At 47.4% G+C, this 23,446-nt stretch overlaps 1 protein-coding gene across 1 annotated transcript; it reads right to left on the bottom strand.

The window, feature by feature from the left end:
* Positions 1-20,753: 20,753 nt before the first annotated feature.
* LOC120845837 lies at positions 20,754-23,228 on the bottom strand. The gene has a single exon (XM_040217409.2). It carries the CDS (start codon positions 23,226-23,228, stop codon positions 20,754-20,756), a length of 2,475 nt encoding a protein of 824 aa, XP_040073343.2.
* Between the last annotated feature and the right edge of the window lie 218 nt (positions 23,229-23,446).

Below are 23,446 nucleotides of genomic sequence, written 5' to 3'. Positions count from 1 at the left end.
CTTTCCGTGTCGTCGACTTCTTTGTCTGACTCTCCATCAGGCGTGGACCTTTCGCTTTGCCACAGCTCGAACTTAAATATTTTTATTTTTTTAACGCAATTTTTCTTAAGATCGGAGTTTGGTAATTTTATTCTTATTTATTTATTTTTATTCCCTACCCCTCTCCGTGACACTCTCTTCGTGTGTTTGGGACCGTTTCTGTGTCATCATTTTTTTTTGTATGACGAAAGTGAAAGGATATTCCCTGGTGATCTGTGCGATGTGCGGCGAACAAACCCTAACGTTTGGTTTCGGAAAGAAGTGTTTAATATATATCAATGATGTGGTGACTTTTTATGTCTTAGTAATATGACAGCTAAAAACTACTCATGCTATTTTACAGTGAAAAGTTTTCTAAATCGAAACAATACAACGTATGTGCCTCTTGGATATTGAAGGTATACTAGGCCTGCTGATTTGGTTACATATGTTTCTCGTGGTTTCTCGCTCTTATCAAAACATAAATAACTATTCAATACCCCGAAATACGTTTATAATTGATTACAAAACGTCGACAAAAATTCAAGAAAACTTTTCACAATTTATAGAAACACACGGGTCGCTTTGTCTGACTTAGGTCTTGCAAGACCAAGACGGCTTTTTTCGATATTGAGGCTTATATATAGAACATACAAACGAAATACACACTTTCTCGACTTGATTTTCGAGTAGAAAACTATAATATCTACATTTTAACAAAAAATAAAAAATGGGTTTTTTGAGAAATTCAATTTTAAAATTGGTACTTTTTGGTTTTCCCATAACATTAACGTAAGCGTCGAGCGTACTTTGGGCTGTCCGTAGACATAAAAAAAATATTTATGTAACCCAAGTAGATCGCAAGTATTTAGTTGTCAAAGTTCGTCAACAATTGACCAAGTGAACGTTTTTGACATTTTTACAGAAAAAAAGCAAAACGCCTAAAAATATTTCATAGTATTAGAGCGTTATAAATGTGCTCACATAGTGCTTGCAAAAAGTTAATATAATATGGACTGAAAATCCACGGCGGGAGATCGAGCGAAACATCCGACCCACGACGGATATGTGGAAAACCACTGCTTACCGACGTGGCGTCTTTTAAAATTCTTAAGTCGAGAACAAAAAATCCGACGAACCTGCGATATGTAGCTAATGTGATATTAGAAACCTTAACATATATTTTTTTTTCGGTGAAATTAAAAAAATTTCTCTTTTTGCCTGCACGATTTGAGTTGAAAACACCCATATATATTATATATATATATATATCCTGACGAAGGCCGGACTCCGGCCGAAACGTCGAAGATTGAATCGTCTGTTGTTGCTGTTTTTCACTAAGGTTTTTTTTTTATTCTCAGTTTGATACCCACGCCTTCGGCCTCCCGCCACCATGCCCGTTATATATATATATATATATATATATATATATAAAATAAACTCACAACACTCGCCTTAATTTACACAAGTTATGAAACAAGAATGCATGAAAGTTAAACATGGCGGCACGTACGTGACATTAACAAGTGTTTATAGGTCTGTATTTCTTGGTCAGGGGGTGCTGTGGTATGCGCAAGACACGATAAAAAAAAAGGCGTTGTAGCGTCCGTGAGACGCGACCGTTCAATGCTGACATAAAACGGAGTCGTATACCGTCCACGTCTGTCAGCGCCTGTCAGTGTCTGTCGACGCCTGCCGACGCTCGCGAACAGAGCGCCTGAAAGGACTTTAAAACTGTCTGAACGAGCGAAAAGAGCAGTGCAACTCACCTTTGAAGCGTCTTAACAAAATGTGTTAACGACTTCCTCGAAAAATGTTTTTATTGCCATTTTATATCGCAACATTATATCCACGTGGACGAGCGTGGTGACGAAAAACCGGCACGCGACCCTAAAAATATCAGACTTTACTCGCCAGGGGCGCTTCTCCAAACTTGAGCGTCTGCAGTTTTGTCCTTACTTGGCTACCTTGTTATCTCATGAGCAAAACGACGCTGACGTTTGGCTAGCGTTGCTCGAAGTCGCTTGACAACTGTCAACACTCTCGGGTGAAAAAAAAGGAAACGAAGTTTGTTCAGTTAAGCCATAATAGGGCTCAAAGCTGTCGGGTGCTAACCAGCGTCGACCTTATGTCACCGGTAAAATGACAAAACATCGAAGCTAGAAAAAGAAAGGAGCACGGACGCTGGCTTGTTAAGTTGAAGTATGAAACCTTCAGAACAGTGGGACTCTCTATGTGGTGATACTGTTTTTGCTTCAGACACAGGGTCAATCAGGGTGGCTAGCAACCTGGAAAACTGGGAATTCGACGGGTCTGAAAAAGTCGGGAGATTTCTACCCCAATCAGCACGGGTCAGTAAAATTGAGCTTTGTTTTTACCTCAGTGAGGACCGAATACGCCCGTGTGGGTTGACACACATTGCACGAGACTTAGCCGGTTGTCTATGCAAATCTATACTCTGCAGCGATTCAAGGGAAGCGACGGAGGCAGAACACGTGACACCAAGGAAACGAGGGCGAGAGTATGAGCCAAGCAGTTGAAGGAGAGGGGAACGAGAAACTCCCCCATTCCCCTGGACCAGACTTGTACGTAGTTCAACTACTCTACTCAAGTTACTGTAGTTTAACTATTTTTCTGAGTAGTTTAGTAAGTTTCAATTACATTCTTATTTCGGTAATTAGTAGTTTACTTTAATTACTTTTTTGAGTAACTTCTACTCAAGTTACAAATTACTTTCGAATTTTAGTGGTTGTTCTGCTTATCAACAAACATTCCTGCACAAAGGATATTAGTTGTTCGAAGATCAGCTGATATTTGGAAAGAAGGGAAGCATGCGGCGTAGGAAAAGGGGGAAGGGGAGAAAATTGTTTGTAGAGTCCGAAACTCTCCCAAAAGTTTCACAAGCCCCCCCCCTCCCCCCCTCCCCCCCCCCTCCCCCCCCCCCCCTCCCTGCAACAACACTGCTACGAGGCGCGGGAAGCGAACAGACACAACGCAAGAGAGGCCGAGTAACTGCGGGACTTGCGCCGAAGACTGGCTTTCCTTTTTATCCCAAAGCTCAAGGAGACTCGACCCTTTTGAAGAAAGGGCTGGTCCCCGCTTCTCCCCAACGTAGAAACTCTCTCCCGCTACAGGAGGTGCACACACCGCATCCTCACTCAAAGGAGACAACAAGATGCAGCACCTGCTCTGAAACTCATCTTGTGCTCCCGTAGTTTCCGCTGTACTCGAAGGATCGCGTGCTCAAGGGCAACGAAAAGATTGTCTTTTTGCGTTGTCTTTCCTGCCAAAACTGAGACTATGGGGATCCTCAAAGATTCATAGATCTTTCGACAAACCTGTAGTGATTCCCCCACAATTTTTATTTAAAAAATAATAAACAAGCACTGTTGGGAAGTACTCTATGTACATGATACTTAAAGCACTACTGTTTAGAAAAATTGTACTTGAAGTAATTTTTCGAAGCATGTACTTCTATTTTTCGATGAATGTAAAGCTCCCAACTTCAATGTACATTCCTCAAATTTGAAAAAAAAAAAAAAAAAAAAATGGCGGTATTGTCGGGTGAAAACGCGCTCTTTCGAGACGCTATCTGGTCATTTCTCTGAGTGAAGTAATGGTGGCTGTATGACCGAAACGAATCAGTGCCTTATAATTTGATTGTGTGAAATAGCTCGTCAGCGAGTGTAAAACAACTACTCTGCGGCGAGTTGACCTTATACTATATTTGCTTCCATTTTTGTAAAAACTGATGCGCCTCCTATTACCCCTGGAGTAATGCATACCAGTTAAAAAAACAGTATAGGGAATGAAAGAGCATCATGAAAGATTGTGTTAAAAGTGCTTGTACTTTACCGTGAAATATATTGTATTTATATACGTTACTTCAAGTACATTGCACCCGGTGTACTTACTACTTTACTTGAAGTTCATAACCTCTATTTTACATTGTACTTTACTTCAAGTCCTTTTCAGATGTACGTAATGAAACTCTGTAAACAAGCAAACACTGTCTAAAAAATCAAGCTCAGACAGTGCTAAACCTCAAAGTACAAATGACACATTCGCAGTACATCATTGACCAAACAAACACGAAAGTAAAAAACAATTAGGCACGCAGAAGCAGAACCAGTTATTAAAGCATTTCTGTTAAAAAAAAAAAAAACAAGCCCATTCATATTTGGCAAGCACAATTTTGCTAACGGATCAAAACCTCCGGTACTTTCGTTTTACCATAAAAAACATATAAAAGTAACTTCAAAGTAACTTCAAAAGTAATTCGCTACTTTTTTGCGGTAATTAATAGTTTACTCAATTACTTTCTATTTGAGTAATTTCTACTCCACTCAAATTACTTTTGACGTCAAAACTCAGTAACTTAACTTAATTACTTTTTTTGAGTAACTTGTACATGTCTGCCCTGGACCCCTTTTTGGTGTCTTAGGCGTCGTTGGTCTCCTGCTAGAAAATGAGCCCGTCACTCGAAATTCGTACAAAAGCGGGTTTGCTCTTTCTCCCGCCCCTGAAACTAAACTGGGGATGTAGATGTACAGTCACGTGACCCTCTCCGACGCGCTGATTGGCTCACTGGAACCCTGTAGCCTTTGCCGTTTGCCAAGTCACGGTGGGACGGAGCAGACTTGTACAGGTTACTGAAAAATGGTAAGGAATTACATTTACAATTACTCAAGTCTAAATTGTATTTTTTTTTACAATTACAATTACTTTTCTATAAAAGTAAGTGACCCTTACCCTAAAAAGTAATCCGTTACTTTCGTGGCGTTAGTGCCAACATTATTGTCGTCAAGCAAGAAACAAAGGGAAGTGGGTTAGTCAAGTTCTTAAATTTGCCACCTGTTCTATTTATCGACCTTGAGTATTTTGAGCAACAGCTGGTTCCCGAAAGCCTCGTCGGGCAATTTCCGTTAGTTTTTACTCAATATGTCGACTACACGCTGAACACCATTTGAAGTGAGGCACTGGATGGGAGTGGCATATTGTTCCTTAAGAATGTTTTATGCTCTGCATTGAGCTTTTTCAACGAAGCAGTGGAAGTTCTATTCTCCTCAAAGATAGAGCAAAGCTTCGGCGTTGCAGCCGTTGCCTGATATTCGAGAGTTTTAGTAGATCGTTTCGGTACCTCCGTTGCTGCAGATAACGATATGATGAATGCGCAAAAGAAGGCGGCGGAGTACCGGGTATCGTTATCGGAGTCATCTGATCGATCTACTAAAATTCTCCATTGTCGAAATCGCGAAGCTGTTGAAGTCATCATACATCTAGCGAAAACTAGAATAAGAATTGATTTACGCCTATCTTACTATACCGGCACATATTACCAGACAATAAGAAAACATAGTTCTAACAGTAAGGTGATAAATAATAAATAAGGTTTGGTTCGATACCCTTCTTCCTTTGGTTCTGAACAGGTCGAGCCTCGGTTGACACGTTGGTGAATAAAATTTTTTTCCAGTATATAAATATAAATAACCGATAGAAAAAAAGTGAAAGCCGTTTACTACTCCCTGCAACGCCGAATGGGAGCGCAGCTCTTGAGGAGGAGGAGGGAAGGGTACTGAGGGGAGGGCGGACCCCTCCTCCTCCTCCTCCTCCCCTCATTCTTTAATATGCTCCGGCGGGGTCACGTGACCTCGGGGGAGGGGGGGCCACGTGATCTCGGGGGTCACGTGACCTCGGGGGGTCACGAGAGATTGGGGATCACGTGACCTTGGGGGTCACGTGACCTAGGGGTCACGTGACCTTGGGGTGACCTTGGGAGGGTCACGTGACTTTGGGGTGACCTTGAGAGGGGTCACGTGTCCTAGGGGTCACGTCACCTTGGGGTGATCTTCGTTACGCCGACGGCGACAGCGACGCCGCTCAAGCCGGAAACGGGCGCCTAAGAGCTGCGCTCTGTAAAAAGGACACTGATAACAACAATAAATTAGAACGTGAGTTAAAACAGGGAAATGTAAACCCACGTTTGCCGTGTGTACCGTTTTTGGTATCGTTCAAAAACGCACGGAGCACGAACCGACTGCAGTTTACTCCGGTGTTCTCCAGACAGACGTCCGCTGATGCCGCGGGCAGCGAAGGGCATAATGTCACGGATGACAAGCACCGAGGCGGCGAAGGACTGAGTAAACTGAACGTTTAATGGGAAGAACTTGTGCCCAAAAATAGGAGAAAGACAGATAACAACAGAGCGTCGCGGGCGTCGAAGGCGGCGAAGCAGCAGGATCGAACGCTGAGGCGAGACTGACTCGACAAGGTCGCGGGCGGCCTCTTATCTAAGGTGAGCCACTATCTCGAAGATTCGGCGGAGAAGGTTCGAGCGGAGCGCGCGGGGCGAGAATGAGCACGCACTTTCTGGAACAGCAAAAGCAGGGATAAACGACGAAAGTAATCCCTGGAGAAGGGGAACGGGAGGGACAAAGGACAAACAGAAATCTCCAAACACAGCTAGGTGACTGGTGCGCGACCGAAAAAATCCGCCTGGTCCGGGTACCCGGGACCTCTCCATTACAGGTGGAGCGCTCTACCAACTGAGCTAACCAGGGGTTAGACGTCAGTAGAGCAAACAGGTTTTATCAGCCGCCACCAGTCGAACACCAACAAGGGTGAAGCTTGCAATTAAGGTTATGATTATAATGCAATTAAAGCTCGCTTGCACCTTTGCATTTAATTGCATTATAATCAGGGATAAAGGATAGAAGTTACGTCTGGAACGGGAATAAACGAGAACTTTCTAGAGGTTCGTGATCAAGCGTTGCTTTCTCAGCCCTGCGCGCGGCAATATCAAGTCTACGTTAGCCACCATTATGCTTCATTTTTAAAAGTATCTGCTTGAGATAGGATGCGTCCTGCTGGGGTAAAAACAGGAAGAAGAATAAAGGAAGACAATTACCATTTTCGAAGTGCTCGCAAAAAGCTGGCTCACAAAAAGGGTAACTGAGAGGCAGATAACCTGGCTGGAATTCACAAATAAAGTGGGACAACCCTAGAAGTTGGACTACAAAAGAGTAAGTATCTTTTTAAAACAGGGTCATTAAAGTAAAAGAAACAGAAAAAAATACATCCTGTTTTCTAAGAGATGAGAAATGTGTAGCAACGAACGAGGATGCTTGTGGCAATAACACTTTCACATATTATCACATCTCCTTAAGTGGATTTTAGGGTAGGCACCAACTCATGTTTACAAACAAACTGGATCGCCCCTAGCGGACGCCACCGACGCCGCGCACGCGCGATGGAGTGTTGGCAAGAAGCTCGCCGTCGCCCATAAACAAACCATTGAAATGCGATGTTGGCGTCCGTGTGAGTCCCCCTGCTCTTTTTCGCGTTGTAATTGTTGATTCTACGACTTCATGGCAATGTCTGAGTGCATGAGCGGCCTCAGCGAAATTACCGAGGCTCGTTACACCGCAAAACGTCGCGTGAATAATGTGACATGCGGCGATTCATTCCGCGTAAACGCCTCAGAATGTACGCTAAAGCCTGATTCGCATGATAAAATTCCGCTCGCAATTTTCAGTCGCGGCGTCGCTCGGGCTACAAGAGCGTGAACCATGACTAAAATGGTCGACACTGAAAATCGCAAGCAGGATACGACCAATTGAATCAGGCATAACAAGTCGGTGATGGCCACTGTAACAATGATCAACATCTCCTTGTGTGTACTGTTTACACCGAGCCGGTTTACCCCAACCAACCTTCAAACTTAAAAGTCTTTTTAGCCAGTTTTCTTTTTTTTTTTTTTTATTAAAAAACCCGGCTGCCGGGCTCTACCTATAATGGGCCTCCGACAGTTTAAATAAATGGATATTTATTGATTTTAATAACCGATTTACGCTCACATTTCGTCTAGCCTGCTAAATGTCTTCCATGTTTTTTTTTGTGTACTCATGTCCGCGTCTATATGTATATGGGGAGTGAGATAAGATTGACAAGTGCAACTACAGTAACATTGTGAACGAAGAGGGGAGAGAGCATAGGCGTAGAGTACAGGGGGCATCGCGGCTCGTGCCCCCCCCCCCCCCCTGTTTACACCCGGGGGAAGCCCCCCCCCCCCCCCCCTCCCCCCCGGGTTATGATTTTCACCGAGACGCTGTTAGCGCGAACACGACATCGGCGAATTTTCGGATTTTACTTATAGATAGTATTAGCGAGCACGAAATTTTATTGCTTAAATTATAGAACTCATTGAGCTCTTTCCGTATCATTAATAACGTGGATGAAATCATTTGGTTTCAAAGAGAAGAACTGAAAAAAACCGGCGATCGCTTGATGGCGCTGTGCCGCGCTCTGCACTCCCTAAAATAAACTACTGATAATGACGGTGAAAAAAAAATTGCGCTGAAAAGCATCCCCCCCCCCTCCCCAGAGAACCTTTCAGCCTGCCCCCCCCCCCCCCCCCCCACGCCGAAAAATGGAAAGTCTACGCCGCTAGGAGAGAGTGAATCTCGGAGCCCGGTGGTGTCTTTGCATTCGATGCGATGACGAGTGAGATCAGTTTTTAAGGGGGCCCTGCAATCCTATTTGAGCATCTACCTTTTTTGCAGTTCCCACGTCTCTTGGGGTTCGAGCAAGCCAGCGGGCGCGGAGAGAGTAATTAAATATCAGTGCGTGATATTTTAACGGTACGACGCGAAAACCTCCTTCACTTGCGGGGGCGACCCGCGGTGCCGAAAGCGCGCAATATGTGACGACATCGTGACGTTTTAGGTCCTGGCCTTTCTACTGGTCGGAGCCGCTAAAAACTTTTTAGTCAAAATACAAAATATAAGTGGCGAGAGCCGTTTCGATTATTTATAAAAGTAGTTTTTGTTCAGTATTTTAGATAAGAAAAGAAAGAAATTCAGTTTATAAAGTACGAAAACAAAAAATGACCCGTCGACATACCGACCACCAAGCGGTGGAAAAGGCGGCGCGTAGTAAAAAGGTGTAGTGGGATCAGGCACCGACGAACGGCGAGCGTAGAAAGGTCCCGGATGTACGCGACGGCGCTGCAGGCGAGGATCCAACCGGTTCCGAGTTCCGAAGGCCTTCGGCGAGCAGTTGTGGCTTGCGCTTTGGCCCTTTGGCGGTATGGCGCGCGAAGTGGCTCCCGTTCTGATCTCAACTTTTCCCCCGAGTTTGTTGTAGTTTTTTTCAACGAAGTGTCATGCCGAATTAGTGTTTAATCGCGCAGCAAATGCAATGCGAGCCGCCCTGGCTTCCCGCTTCATACAGCCTATACCCAGAGCATGCTTTAGTGGCGCCCTCTCGAGCCGTCAACACGTAGTGCAGCCGCCTTTGAGTACACTCTCAGAAAAAAAGGGTGTATGTGGGTGTATCGCGCACCCTTACACCCCCCTTCGACCGGGGACACCCGGCGAGCGTACTCGTACTCCCATCACGTGAATCCTCCTCTCCCGAAAGAATCGACGGGCGAGGCCAGGGTGTTCCCGGGTGCACCGTTACACCACCAGGCACAACAACCGGCTAGCAAGCCCGAGCCACATGGATTGAATCCAGATGGATTCTTTGGAGGCTCATTTTACTTCGCACATAATTAAGAAAAAGTTGGCAACATATTATGTTGTATATTTTTTGTACCACAATATTATCTCGTCAAAACAGAGGCCAGATTCACAAAACTATCTTACCACGAAAAATGTGCGTACGAAAAAAATTTAAGAAATCCGTAATCACGAAGCGAAATGATCGCGAGTTTTGCGTAATTCACGAAGGATTTCCAAAACAGCATCCGAGCCATCCGAGCTGTCTTCCGCACTTTTCGACATGTCCGTTCACATCGCTCGGTCGCTCGTGTTTCGCCGCGAGAAGCGACTGAAAATTTTCTGAATACTCTTCGACTTTGGGCGCGTTCCGACTTCAAGTAGGGAACGGAAAGAAAGAACTTCAAGTACACGCCGAGGATTCCCGGAAGCAGTCACAGGAACCACTACGACCGTATCGACAGAGCGGATAAGGAGCCGAGCTCGTTCACGGGAAAGGCCTAGGCGCTTCATACCTGCAGACCGTACGCCCAAAGGGGACACGACCTTCTTTTCTTTTCTATGGACCTTTCTCGTGTTAATAACCTGAACAATTACCTCGAATGTACGGCTAGTAGTCTAATTTGTCCCTCGTCAATCTCGGGGCGGCTGCACCCTCCGTCATTCCCACTCTTTCGGCCCCCGTGCGGTACGACTCTGGAGGTACCTTCCCACGTCGATCACCAACCCAACACCAAATGACCAGACCTCCATACGCATATTCACCAAAAACGTCGCAAGCTACCTGCGGAACAATTGAGTGCATAACTCATGTAACATTTATGTAGCCGGTGACCCCCCCCCCCCCCCCCCCCCCCCTTTGTTTTGTATATCTAAGTTCCTTCCTCTCTCTGCTTAAGAGGCACTAAGTGTTACGCTCATAACTTTCGGTATGAGCGTAACACTTGATTACAGTGATCCAACTCTCCAGAGGGAAATAAAGAAACAAATATACAAACAAACCAAAGCTCTCGGTAAACAACGTTCCCGTCAAATCAATCCTTTTTGTTTTAAATTTTAATAACTGTTTTGTGTATTAACCCCCCTCGCGACACATGGTACGTAACATTTTATTTCTTCAATGAGCGCGTATCTTGTATTTAGACGTGACGAACAGCTGGACGATTCAGAACTCCGCAGCCGATATATGATGCTAAGATATCTACGCGTGACACGCCTTGAAAACTTTGTCGCGGCGCAGATTCTTGATCGGTATCCAAGCGCGCGAAGGCACAGAGACGCAGTGCTTCGGGGCGCCAAGAAAGAACCTTTGATCCCGCCGCGAGACCGGCGAAACTTGCTTCCGACGAGTTGTGCCTTTTTCCTGCGGCACTGCATTTCCGTAAAAATTCCCTTTCGAAAAGGGAGACCCGTACCATTTAGTCGAACAAAATTTTCTCAAAAACATTCGTTTTTTTTTGTTCTTTTTTTTTTTTTAATTCTGAAAAAGAAATGTAAATATTGCCAAATGCCTCGACAAAACAAAATGTTAAAAAAGAAAAAAAAGAAAAAAGAAGTGGCCCACCCGGGCATCGAACCCACGTCTACAGCGTATGAGGCCGACGCGCTATCAATATGCTACGTTATACCTTTTTTTTTCCCAACAAAAACAAGTATATTTACATATCGCAGTTGCACATAACACGCGTGGACATTTTCACATGTTTAGTCATCATACTGTGAGGGTAGAGTGACACAGTCAGTCCTGGTTTACATCACACAAGATAGCGCAAAGAGTCAGTCCCGGTTAACAAGCTACATTCCGAAAAACGTTCTTTGCTCGCGCCCTGACGAAACCCGTACTCTGGTCATACCTACAAACGTCCCGTTTTGACAGTTGCTTTTACCGAGAACCAATAAGTTTCGCGTCGTGCGCAAAGCCTTCGTCTTGGAAGAACTTTTTCGGCAAATGACGACGGACGAGTAGAATACGTGTCCTCAGCATGCTGCCGCCAGCCTCTGCAACGCCCCTTGGCAACGCCCCGAAAATACGATTGTTGTTCCGCAGGTTCCGCATTCTCCATGCGCACGCTTCAGTTTGCCACGGGAGGGACCGGAAGCGCTAGAGTAACCGGAGGTCGCATAGACACTAGCGCCAGTAAAACCTCTAGCGTATATAATAATAATTCTACGTCGTCTACTTTCCGAACGAGGGCCGTGTTCCAAAATTTACTCGATCTTACTCTAGGGTAAGAGTTTTGTACCTGGGCGTTCCAAAACCTACCGGCGTCCTGCGTTTTTCCCGTTTTCCCCATTTTTCAGTCTGTTCTATCACGTGACACGACCCGCCGGAGTAACTCCGATCCATTGGGGTAAGATTTCGTGCAGCCGGTGCAGCGACGAGTCGACGGGCAGAAAAAATTCGCCGAAGATGGAGGGAGGTACAGACGCGAGTCGAAACGTTTTTCGTGCGAGTTGGGGAGGTTATGTGCAGATTGGTAGATTGCGGGTACTACGGCCAGCGAAACCACGATGTTTTCTTGGTTGTGTCTGGGTATGTACTGAACTGAGTTTCCGCTCGCGGAAGAACGGCACTGGCGATGGGACGGCGCAGAAAGTCAACATCGTCGTAACTTCTGCCACCTGTCCAACCTAAGCCTCTGCTTTATGTTAATCTCCTGCAGTGGGGTGCAAGCGGAGTATGAGCCCCGTCCGGCGACGTATGCGTACGTTCCTCCTCTCTTCGTCTTTAAGAAAGGTAGAACAAATGCTAGAGCTGAACCAGTGTCCAGTGAAAGCGCCCGGCGTTCAAAGCCCCATGCAGGCACCCCTACGGTATGTGGAAACGTCAAACCAACTGCTATGGATGCAGCAACAACGTGACTACAGCAGCAACGGCTTGGTAAGTCAATTTACGTGTTTCTTGTTTCTTTTCCGCGCGCACGTGCGTGCGTGCGTGCGTGCGTCTGTGTGTGTGTGTGTGTGTGTCTGTCTGTCTGTCTGTGTGTCATTAAATTTCAAGGTAAAACTTAAACCGATTTACCGCTCCCAAGCACTCCCTCCCGAGTTGGACGTCACGTCAGATTATCGTTTCATCCCTGCCACCGCTTTTGGTTTAGAAGTCGCAAGCCAACAGAATTCGACGAAGAAAATTTACACGCTCCCATGTCGCAACTGTATATTTACTATACTTTCTGGCAGGAGACCAGAGCCCTTCTGGTTTTAGCCACTTTGCTTCAGTCTCCTGCTTATGCATGCATCTTGGGGATGTCAATTAATAAAAGAAAAATTAATGTTTATTAATTTGTGCATGTCCATTACATACATAATCATTTTTCCAATTGTTCAAGTTATTTCTTTTGTGCCCATGAGTAACTTTAATTTCTTTTACATAAGTAATCCAGGAAATGTGCAAGAGAGCACTACTTATTCTCAATTAAAGAAACACAAAAGAGTTTAACGAAAATGACACATAGGTTAAACATCTTTGTCTTGTCTGTCCTTTTCATTTTTTTTTAATCTGGTACCAACGAGCTCACCGGGAGTTATTGTCAATGTTGTCCTCACAATGCACCCTTAACCTTTGCAGTAGCCACCCACGCGCTGATCCTTCCAACACATCTCACACATGCAATCTGAAAACTGGATTGACCGGGGTAGCACGTGGCTTCATTTGTCGTACTGTAATAATTACACAACTGCACAGCAGCACAATGCCTGCTGATATTCAAGGGGCATTCAAGAAGTATCCGACCTTACTCCTAAATGTAAACATTTCGGCAGAACTCCGCCTGGTTAGGTAAGTAATAAGAAAAAGTACTACGTACACTCTAACCAATTTCTTCAATGTGCTCGACGTTTCGAAGCCAGCTCGGCTCCTTGTTCACGGGTGACTGTATACACCAACTCAACTCTCCTACGTCACGCCGCGGTGGTGGCGCGCCGGACGCACTTCCGGTCTGGGGCGGTGGGCAGAAGTCGCCTTGCCAGACATGCGTTCCTGCGTTCCTTCGGAAGATACGAGACAAAAAACCTGCCTTCTCGTCAAAATGCTACGACGGGGGCTGTACCAAGAGAGTCTGGAAAGGTTTGAAGATCAGTTTTCATGTGTTTTTGCCCCCTCCGTTCGTCCGAGAACGTGGATAGTAGCCGTGAGAAGGACAAACCAGACGCTTTCGAACTACGATTGCGTGTGCGAGCAACACTTTGTGGTCGCCAGATGTATTTGCTTTGTTCCAACATGAACGAGAGAAAACCGCCAAGTTGTCCGGACCACCCACGGGCTCAGTGCGTCTTCAAATTCACACGGCCGCCTGATCGTTCGAACTTTCGTCTGCTCTTTCAAACTTGTCTGCTTTTTGTCGTCTGCTCGTTCAAACAAAAGCGGCCCGTATACCAAACTTTGACCCGGTGATTGCAATAAGAAGTTAATGCAGGCCTGAAAAGACTTAAGTAGGCTCGGTGTAAACAGTAGATACAAGTTGTTGATCATTGGTACCGGTGGCCATAACCGACTTGTTACGCTTGGTCTGTTCTCGCTTCCGATTTTCGGTATCGACGTCGATCATCGCCGCTACCTTCTACACTTTTTCAGCACGAGCGACGTCGTGACGGAAAATAGCTAGAAGAATATCATCATGGTTTTGGCGTCCATTCCGCGGCGTTCATGCGAATGAATCGCCGCACGTCAAATTATTTACGAAAAGTTTAGCGGCGTAACGAGCCTTGATAATTTCGCTCAGGCGATTAAAGTGGTAAGACATTGCGATGACGACGTAGAATCGACAATTCCAACGCGAAAAAGAGTATGCAGACTCACACAGACGCCGACAACGTGACATTCGAATGGTTTGTTGACGCGGGACGCGGTGCTTCTTGCCCGTACTCCATTACGCATGCGTTCGAACTGTCGTCTGCTCTTTCAAACTTGGCTGCTTTTTGTCGCCAGCTCGTTCAAACGACAGCGGCCCGTAAACAAAACGTTGACCCGGTAATTGCGATAAGAACTAAGTGCAGGCCTCAAAACACTTTTGAAGGTTGGTTTGGGTAAGTAGGTTAAGTGTAAACAGATACAAGAAGATGTTTATCATTGTTACCAGTGGCCATCACCGGCTTGTAATGCCCGATTCTACTTGCGGTTTTCAGTATCGACGTCCACCATCTCAGCTACGGTCCACGCTTTTGCAGTCCGAGCGACGTCGCGACTGAAAATAGCGAGCAGAATCTCATCGTGGGAATCAAGCCATTCTGCGGCGTCCACGTGAAATGAATCGCCGCACGTCACATTATTCACGCAAAGTTTTGCCTCGTTAGTTCTGCTGAAGCCGCTCAAGTAGTCAGACATTGTTAGCAGGACGTAAAATCCACGATTCCAACTCGAAAAAGAGCACGGGGACTCCCACCGACGCCGACAACAACGCAATTCAATGGTTTGTTTATGGGCGACGGCGGGCTTCTTGCCCACCATCCACCGCACATGCGCGGCGCCGGTGGCGTCCGCTAGGGGCGCTCTGGCTTGTTTGTAAACATGAGTTGGTGTATATGGACCCAAAGGTAGCAACAATCTGAACCGATCCACCGGAACGCTTCCAAGCAGCTATATATACGGGCTAAAGTGCGCCACACACAGAAACAGAAGAAGAAAACAAAGCTAAGAGAGAGGAGAAGAAAACGACGACAGGTTGCTTGCTACCTTTGGGCCCATATACAGTCACCCGTGAACAAGGAGCCGAGCTGGCTTCGAAACGTCGGGCACATTGAGGGAATTGGTTAGAGTCTGCGTAGTACTTTTTCTTATGACCTTACTCCTATTAGCCCCAGTGCCAGCACCCTCCACGCATACCAAGGGAAGCCGCCAAAGTCTCCCTACCGCCCTTTCTGCCCTTGCTCCACGAAGAAGCCTCCAGCCCGGCTCTGGAAACAGCCACTCGGCTCGCTTCCCACGCGGCCATGTCAGCCTTTTCCCGTAAATCCCCTTGGATGGTGCCGACAAAAGAAAGGGATGAGCCGTTGGGGCGCCCTTCACGGATTGCTCAAGTCGGTTAGGCTTGACGAGCTGTCATGTCTAAACGAGGTTGCAATTTGTGGCATTCCTACGCACGCCCCCTGAAAGCTGCGCTAGGACTTTTGGACTTGCCAGCAGTTGCAAAAAACGGGAGGCGATAGCTGCAACACCAACATACAAACAAACCGCTTAACCTCAAGCGAAAAATAAAAACAACAAAACACATGGCTTAAAATAACCTAGCCAAGCACCCCCAGCACAAATTGCGAAATAAAAACGAGGAAAAAAAAAAAGGAAACTATACTTTGTTTCTCAGCTGGCCTCCCGAGGACCTGGATCGCTCGCAACAATGACACCATCGGTGCCGCAAGAGCTTCCGCAAACAAAAGACCGAAAAAGACGTAACGAAGCACGGCAAACCAGCATTCAAGGAAAACTGAAAACGCATGGTGAACACTGAACAACGCTGGAACGTTCGATTGCTCAAAATAACCGCGACAGTGATCGCCTCCCAAGTCGCCCACGGCTGACACCATTCCCGTAGAGCAGTGATCTCAAACTCATTTGAGTGTGGGGGCCAGACATTGAGCACCTCAAATGACGAGGGCCAACGTGAAACGCGGGGGGAGTAAGGGTAGACCTTGTGCTTTATGCTTTTTGTAAACTCAAAGTCTTGCCAGTGACAACTTTAGATTTGATTTTTTATAAGACTACCTTGGCTTTGGCCCTTGACGTGATGTGATAATAAAAATGACACCGCTCCGCCAACGTGCTGGCATTTTTAATTGAACAAGTACACTGTCGTTCCCGTTGCTCAATTCACCCAGGAATTGACCAAGCTCAAGGTGTCTCTAAAAACAATCAGTAATATGACAGTTGCTGTTTTCCTGACGATTTTTACTACAGCAATGGAACAAATACTTGTCTTTTAATGGTGTTAGCTTTTTGAACGCGAGAATCCCGAGCTCGTAGCTTATCTTTGCCAGTTGCTCCTGCTGATCAAGAGTTTGTGCAGCCGAAATGCTTCCTTCAGCGAATAGCTTGCGCTTGCAGCCTAGTAGCTGAATTTCGGTACATTACAGAAAGCTGCGAAGCAAAATATAAAGCGAAACAAAGGGTAAATGCACACAAATAGGTATAAACTATGTAAATACTTTTCGAGCGAAAATGAATCGGCGAGAGGAGGTCACGATGGTGAATGCCAATTCTAGCGCTCGAGACATTGGGACCGGGACTCGTAGCCGGTTGCCTGCGGGCCGCAACCAAGCGAGTCTCTACGGCAAGGGTCTCAAACATGCGGCCCGCGGGCCGCGTGTTTGAGACCCTTGCCGTAGAGCGATTAAGCGCTCTTCTGCCACCCTGCAAGCACACCACACCCGAGCAGCTGTGTCGGCTGTCGCGAGGACCGTGATGCTCGCCAGAGCATCCTCTAGGCCCTCAAAGGCGTGCCCGGCTTGATTTTTCCACGTAACTGTGTTTGGCGCTCGCTTTGCGGCAACTTGGTCGAAGGAAGAACCAACTTTGCGCCCCTGGCGCGCCATCTCTTTCCCAGCGCCTAAGTGGTTGCCCCACAACGACTCGTGCGCCTGCACCGACACCTCCCCGCGCCGCCCACTTGGTGGCACCCACCATGTCACACCCTCTGCACAAGGCCCGTCATGGCGACACTGAAGTCCAATTTGAACAACTGCAGTAGCCCCCCTCGTGACCTCGGAACCCACCAGTCTCCCCAGTGCTGGGCCTGACTCCTGGTTCTCCGGGAGCTCCTCCCTTCCAGCTGCCCTGACGCAGGAACACCCTCATTCTCACGCGGCCCAATCGGCCTTGGACTCCACGATAGTCTCCAGTCCTTGAACTACACGATCGGCCTCGAACCCCATGGCAGTCTCCGGTCCCAGTACGTCACGATCGGCCTCGAACCTACGACAGTGTCCGGTTCCTGAAGAGCGCGATCGGCTTTGGGGACCCCACGGCAGTCTCCTCATTCTGTACAGCACGACCGGCCTCGGACTCCACGGCAGTCTCCGGTTTCTGAACGACACGATCGGCCTCATACCCCAAGCCTGCCTCCGGGTCACCTCGCGCGTCCGGTTCTTTCTCCCTCACACATCGGGCCTCGGGCAAAGCTGCGTCTCTTCACCGCGCTCCCCCAGGAGACAAACTCTTGCTCTCCGCTCCTCCGCCCGGAGTTCTGCGAGTCGTACCTGCAGCTCTAGCTCCTTCGTTTTTTTCCTCACAAGGACTAACTGAACGCTCAGCGGAACCGCTTCCCCACCCGACCCCTTGTCGCCTGTTTCACAAGGGCCTGCCCCACACCGCAAGTTATGTTTCGCCATGCGCCTAAGAGCATGGGTATCAGCCGGGGATGGAACGAAAGGAGATCACTGACCTGGCGGTGCTGTGAAGTCTATAAAGGTTGTTGACGTCACCAACTCGCGGGTCCCCGGTGTCAATCACCGCACGGGGAGTCCGTTCCCCTGAGTCCCGGTTTCTGTCGATGCAGGCTTCGGGTGTTGACGAAGTCTTCTTGAGGCTGGCTTCTTGAGAGTACCCCGGTACCCCGTTGATGAGTCTCGCCGAGCCAGTACTGCTGGATCAGCTGAAAGCTGTTGTCCTAGTCGTCTTGAGCACTTGTCGCCGAAGCCCCCCTCCCCCCCCGCTCCGCACAGGCACTGTCGTCATCGTCTCTCTGGCACACAATGTTGTCCAAGCGGCCGACGACGTCCACGATTCCTGTCGACTGACCCTGTAAGGTTTCATTGTCCCCTGAAGAGGGTTGTTTTCCTCGGTCGGTGGCCGTCTCCCTTGGAGTCTCGATCAAAACCGGTCGATTATGGGGTGCTGTGATGGCTGGAGGACGGCTTGTTTTCGGTGACCTCAGTGTTGCTCAGGCTCGGCGGTTGAGTAAATATGTATATATTTACAGATGACGGACAACTTTTTACAAAACAAAGCAAGAAAACATTGCACTTTGGCGTACTGTCGCTCGCGACAGCCTCCGTCAACGATGATGCGCCAAGTGCCCAACCGTGCACGGTGCGGGCAAGCTCCTTTGTCACGCACGACAAACTTATGTGGCCGTCAAACCGCGGGAGACAAATGTAGTGATCCGCGGATTCGTTTAAATTCAGCTCGTCCCGGTTTGGCAGGACCTCAAAACCAGCTTGCTGACACTGGGCCTGTCCAATCAGGGACATTAAACACTCCTATTGGCCCCAGTGCCAGCACCCTCTCCTGGCATACAATAGGAGCTGCCGAGATCTCTCTACCACCCTTTCTGCCCCCTGATCCATGAAGATGCCTCCAACCCAGCTCTGGGAACGGCTACTCTGCTCGTTTCCCACGCGGGCATGTCAGCCCGTTCCCGTAAATCCCCTTGGACAGGGCCGACAAAAGAAAGGGATGAGCCGTTCGGCTGCCCTTCATGGATATTTCAAGTCGGGTAGACTTGACGAGCTGTCATGTCTAAACGAGGGGGCAATTTGGGGCATCCCTACAGTCATGGTCAATGTTTTTTAACTGGTTAATCGGTTCAACTCGTGTAAACCAAGTATAAATTAACCATTTGCCATTTTCTTTCTGACTGCTGCGCTCTCCAAAGCGTAAACACAAACCCCTTTGTCGGCAGGTAACTCACAAACAACACTGCATTCGGTTGATGTATGAGACAGGGAAAGATAATGTTTTGCCTTTTTTTGGACGTACTTGTGCGCCGGGGCAGTACTGGGAGTGTGGAACGGCAGTGTACCGTAAGCCGTGTGACACAGGGACCTTTTTGTCCTTTGATTCACACCACCCGACCGAACACAAACGGTGTGCTGTAAGAACATTATTATCACATTGCGATGCAATGTACTCTAACGAACAGCTAGGGTTTCCAAGAACTAGAGAATGTAGCTGATACTTCAGAAAAACGCCATTCTTGCAGGGCATTCATTAAAGATATGAGGAGGTGGATTCAGATGGGTAGAAGGAGTGATTCACAGGCGAGGCCAACACAGGTTTCGTCAATTCCACATGTCCAGGGCATGTCAGACGCCATTAGAAGTAGCTTTGTGTCCTTTGGGTACATGAACAGTTTTTAAACCGCATTACCTTTTGGCGAATCTGTCCACGAAGCCAAAGGGCCGTACCCCTGCAGACAGATTGTGACGCTACTTACATTGGCGAAACAGACAGAAAGAGGGCCACGAGAATAAAAGAACACAAAAGGGATGTTGCCAATGCCACACATGCCATGCGATCAAAGACAGAACGTGTCAAACACTGTTGGATGACGGGACACACATTTGACTTGGACAGTGCAACGATGCTGGCCCGAGAACAATGATGGGGTCAAAGAAAATATCTCGAATCCTGGTTCATTCGTTCTAACTCATCGGTGTGCAATACCGTCTCCCCCCCACAGATGTTTTCAGGGATGTGTGTGATAAGTAGAAGCTGATTGACCTCGCTTCATTTGTGTTAGTGTATACTAAGGATGCCACCTGCATAGGTAGCAAAACGTCTGTTTTTGTTACCTTTGTATGTTATGCCTGAGTAAAGCTTTTTATCATCGGCTTTTGGAGCATTTTTGTATTCATGTACTGGGTGTTCAAAATAGTTTGTGGCATGCACCTCTGGTAGAATTGAAACATTGTCCTGTTCTAATTCTCACTCGCGAGGATGCCACTGTGTTGGTGGCCACCATTACAGACTCTGCTCCATTTTGGAAAGCAGCTCGCTCTGGCTTTAGTCGTTCAAGCCTAGCGAGACCACAGAATCCAGCGGAAGTGCATACAGAATAAATTAATCTAATCTGTTTTCACATGTAACCGATCGGTTAAGTACAGAAGTGCATATTTTTTGTTTTTTGTTGGACCTGTTGATCCAAACAAGGTTGCCTGTTTACGCCCCTTAGCCTTCTCCTGCGCCGCACACAACTTCTGAAACGGAGCACAATGTGTATGTGCTTCGCGCTTTGATCAGTGTAAAACTCACCGTGGCAACCAAAACAGTGTGTAATAAATACTAGCAAGGACCGTGGTACTAATAAAACTGATGTAGACTGACTTCCCATGTGCCGTCACTTCTGGTTTCGGAGGATCGCCTAGCAAAAGCGCAGAAACTTAGTTTCAGTTTCGTAAATTTGTTCGCAGGTAGAGCAATAAATGTCGCAGCGTTCTCTAAAAAAATTTAATGGCATGCTGGGACCCCAAACATTCGGAAAGCACTCTTCATTGAAAATTTCTAAAATCTTGTTCATTGTTCCTTTAAGGGTAATAGAAGAGGTCCCACTTTGGCACGATCTCTCCTCCCGTGTACAAATCTAAACGTTGGAAACAGGCTTCCTTGCCAGTTTGGGAGAGGTAGAAGTTCTCGGTCCTCCGCACTTTGTAACAGCACCTGTGCCTGCGGTACATTTCTACTTCCAGCTCGTTGAGGAGGAGAAACACTTTACCATTCTTGAGGTAGAGTGCACTAACCTCAGCAAAGCTGAGGGACGTTGTTCTGTTCATTACAAGAACATCCTTCTTCCGATAGCCTCCTGTGCTTGTCTTGACAGACCTTGCCTCCCATACCTGGCCATCAGACGCAAGGCTCCGCGCGCAGGGATTTAGCTCAGCGGGAGCTATGGCTTTGAGGCCGGTGGCGCAGACATTCTTGTCAAGAACATACATGTGGAGCTCGTAGCTCTGCAGAAGCTGATGCCGTGTGGATAGGGACTTGCCGATGTTCACAAAGTTCTTGTTTTTCGATGCCATGCTCTTGAAATACTGGTGTTTGGCCTCAAACCGCATGCACCAGTATTGCTGTAGAGGGCCATACCTTTCTATGATTCGAGGGTAATGTATAAGGTAGTGCAGCTTGGGAGAGACACTAGCTGATGTGTACAGCTCGCTGAAGGTTCGCAGAAAAGCCTGAATCCTATCTTCAAGATACGGCAGGATGTCAGTGGGTATGATGGGAGCAAGCACCATGTCCACAATTTCTCGGTACATCAAGTAAACCTCCCAGTGTGAGTTTCCCTCCGGGATGCAGGATGCAACCATCAATGGCAGCAGCCTGAACAGACACCACTTTTGGGAAGCGGTGCCTTTTAAGGCACGGTGGTCCCTGGAGAAGTTAGCTTGCAGTTCTTCGGGCCTATTTTTTTTATCGTTGAAGCCGACCTTAAATGTTGCCACTTTGCCAAAGTCTGACAGTGTCAGGATGCCATCTGAAGTGAGTCCCTGAAGAGTGTAGTGCAAGACAACGGCAAATCCTCCCTCAAACATGTCGTGCATAACATCTGGCATGAGTTGCTTGGTGATGTCAAAGTTCTCCAATGCCAGCATTGGCGAGGGTCCATTGACACCGTACAGCTTCTTCAATGCTGGATTCACAGAAATTGCTGACAGGTGTTTGCTGTGTGTGGCAGCATTTCTTAATGTGCACAGGTCTTCCCTCGTGAGGTCTGCAAGCGTGGCTTTGTGGGCCATGCAGAATCTGCACACTCTGCCACTGCTGAAACAACAGGAGAATCCTCCAAGCTTGTTGAGGGACAAATTATCGCCACAAATGGCAGCAACTGTGGCCTTGACCCTTGTACTTCCTTTGCTGCTTTGAACTTGAAAACCGTGGTCCCTCAGTTCAGCCAGGTCACGGAGAAGGGGGTCTAACACTTTCTGGAGTCCCTCCTTCTCGACATCCTGGTACTTGGCCATCAGTGTCAAATGTATGTTGCTCAAGTCTGCGCGGTATCTTGGATGGAGGTCGAGTAGGGAAAAATAGACCACCAACAACTTGTGTCGCTTTTGATTTGGCCCCAAGGGGTTCGTAATCCCCAGTTCATCAGTGTACAACGCAACATGAAGGTTGTGCACAGATTCATCGTTATTCGTTGGCACTTGCTTCAGTGCTGTGCCTTCACGAAAGGACCGCAATTCATGTGGATCGGTCCTCAACTGCTCTGCTGGCTGCAAGAGGTGTTCTGCCAATGCGGGAACTTCGAACAGGTTTTCAATTACCTTTCCAATTGGAATGTACTGGAACGATGAAGTCTCTGGGCTTAGGAGCAGGTGTTCTTCAGGCTCCACGTACAAGAAGTTCCTCTTCGCGAATTGTTCCCTCTGATAGCTGCTCTTGACCTTGTCGAAGAGGCAACTAGGGAAGTCGGTACCGAACACACCATGGCTGTCAGTCAGGGTGTCGGAAACGGTCATGGCTTGCCGGATCTGCTCGGCATGCTTGTTCAGGATCACCTCGAGCAGAGACTGGAAGTCGCCGAAGACGTTCTCGCAGGTCATATGTGGCATCTTGTGCTTTTCAGCAAGTTTAAAAAAAAACAAGCAGATGTTCGTTTGCAGACCTCTAACAAACTCGTCGAATGTTTCGATGGGCCTCTCAGTTGGTGAAAGGGGAGCAGCCGCTGCTTGCTCTTGAGGAAGGTCAAATGATAGGTCCTCTGCGTTGACCTCGTTGTGGGGGTCGACCTCGTTCTGGGGGTCGACCTCATTCTGGGGTTCCGCTCCTCCGACGGCAGCGAGACCAGACCCGCAACCCCCGGACGTCTGTAGATGCTCGGAGTGACTCCGGTAAACGTGGCGGCGATACGAGTTGAACACCTTGAATGTGTGACAGCAGCCATCGATGCCGCAAAGTATCGTAAAGTTCGACTCCGCACTATGCGTTTCTGCTACGTGATTTATCACTCTTATCAGGTTCACCGCGAAGAACACACACAGCGGGCAGCGCCAAAACGTCATTTTCCTAAAAGGTCCAGTAAAAACCGCATTGAATTGGCACCTCTGCGATAAAAGAAAGGCGTCGAGATCCTGTTTGCGTACGTGAATAGCAACACTGCGAATTAACTAGCGATACCCAACGTTGCTCGTGAAATTGGGCATCTTCGTTACAGTGCCGAATTCCTACAAATAAAAAATTATTATTTTTAAATTGTGTGCCTAATCGGGGGCTGAAATTA

Source organism: Ixodes scapularis, unplaced genomic scaffold (assembly GCF_016920785.2).
Source record: "Ixodes scapularis isolate PalLabHiFi unplaced genomic scaffold, ASM1692078v2 PGA_scaffold13__105_contigs__length_92229423, whole genome shotgun sequence".
Classification (NCBI taxonomy): domain Eukaryota; kingdom Metazoa; phylum Arthropoda; class Arachnida; order Ixodida; family Ixodidae; genus Ixodes; species Ixodes scapularis.
This window is presented reverse-complemented; position numbering and strand designations above follow the sequence as displayed.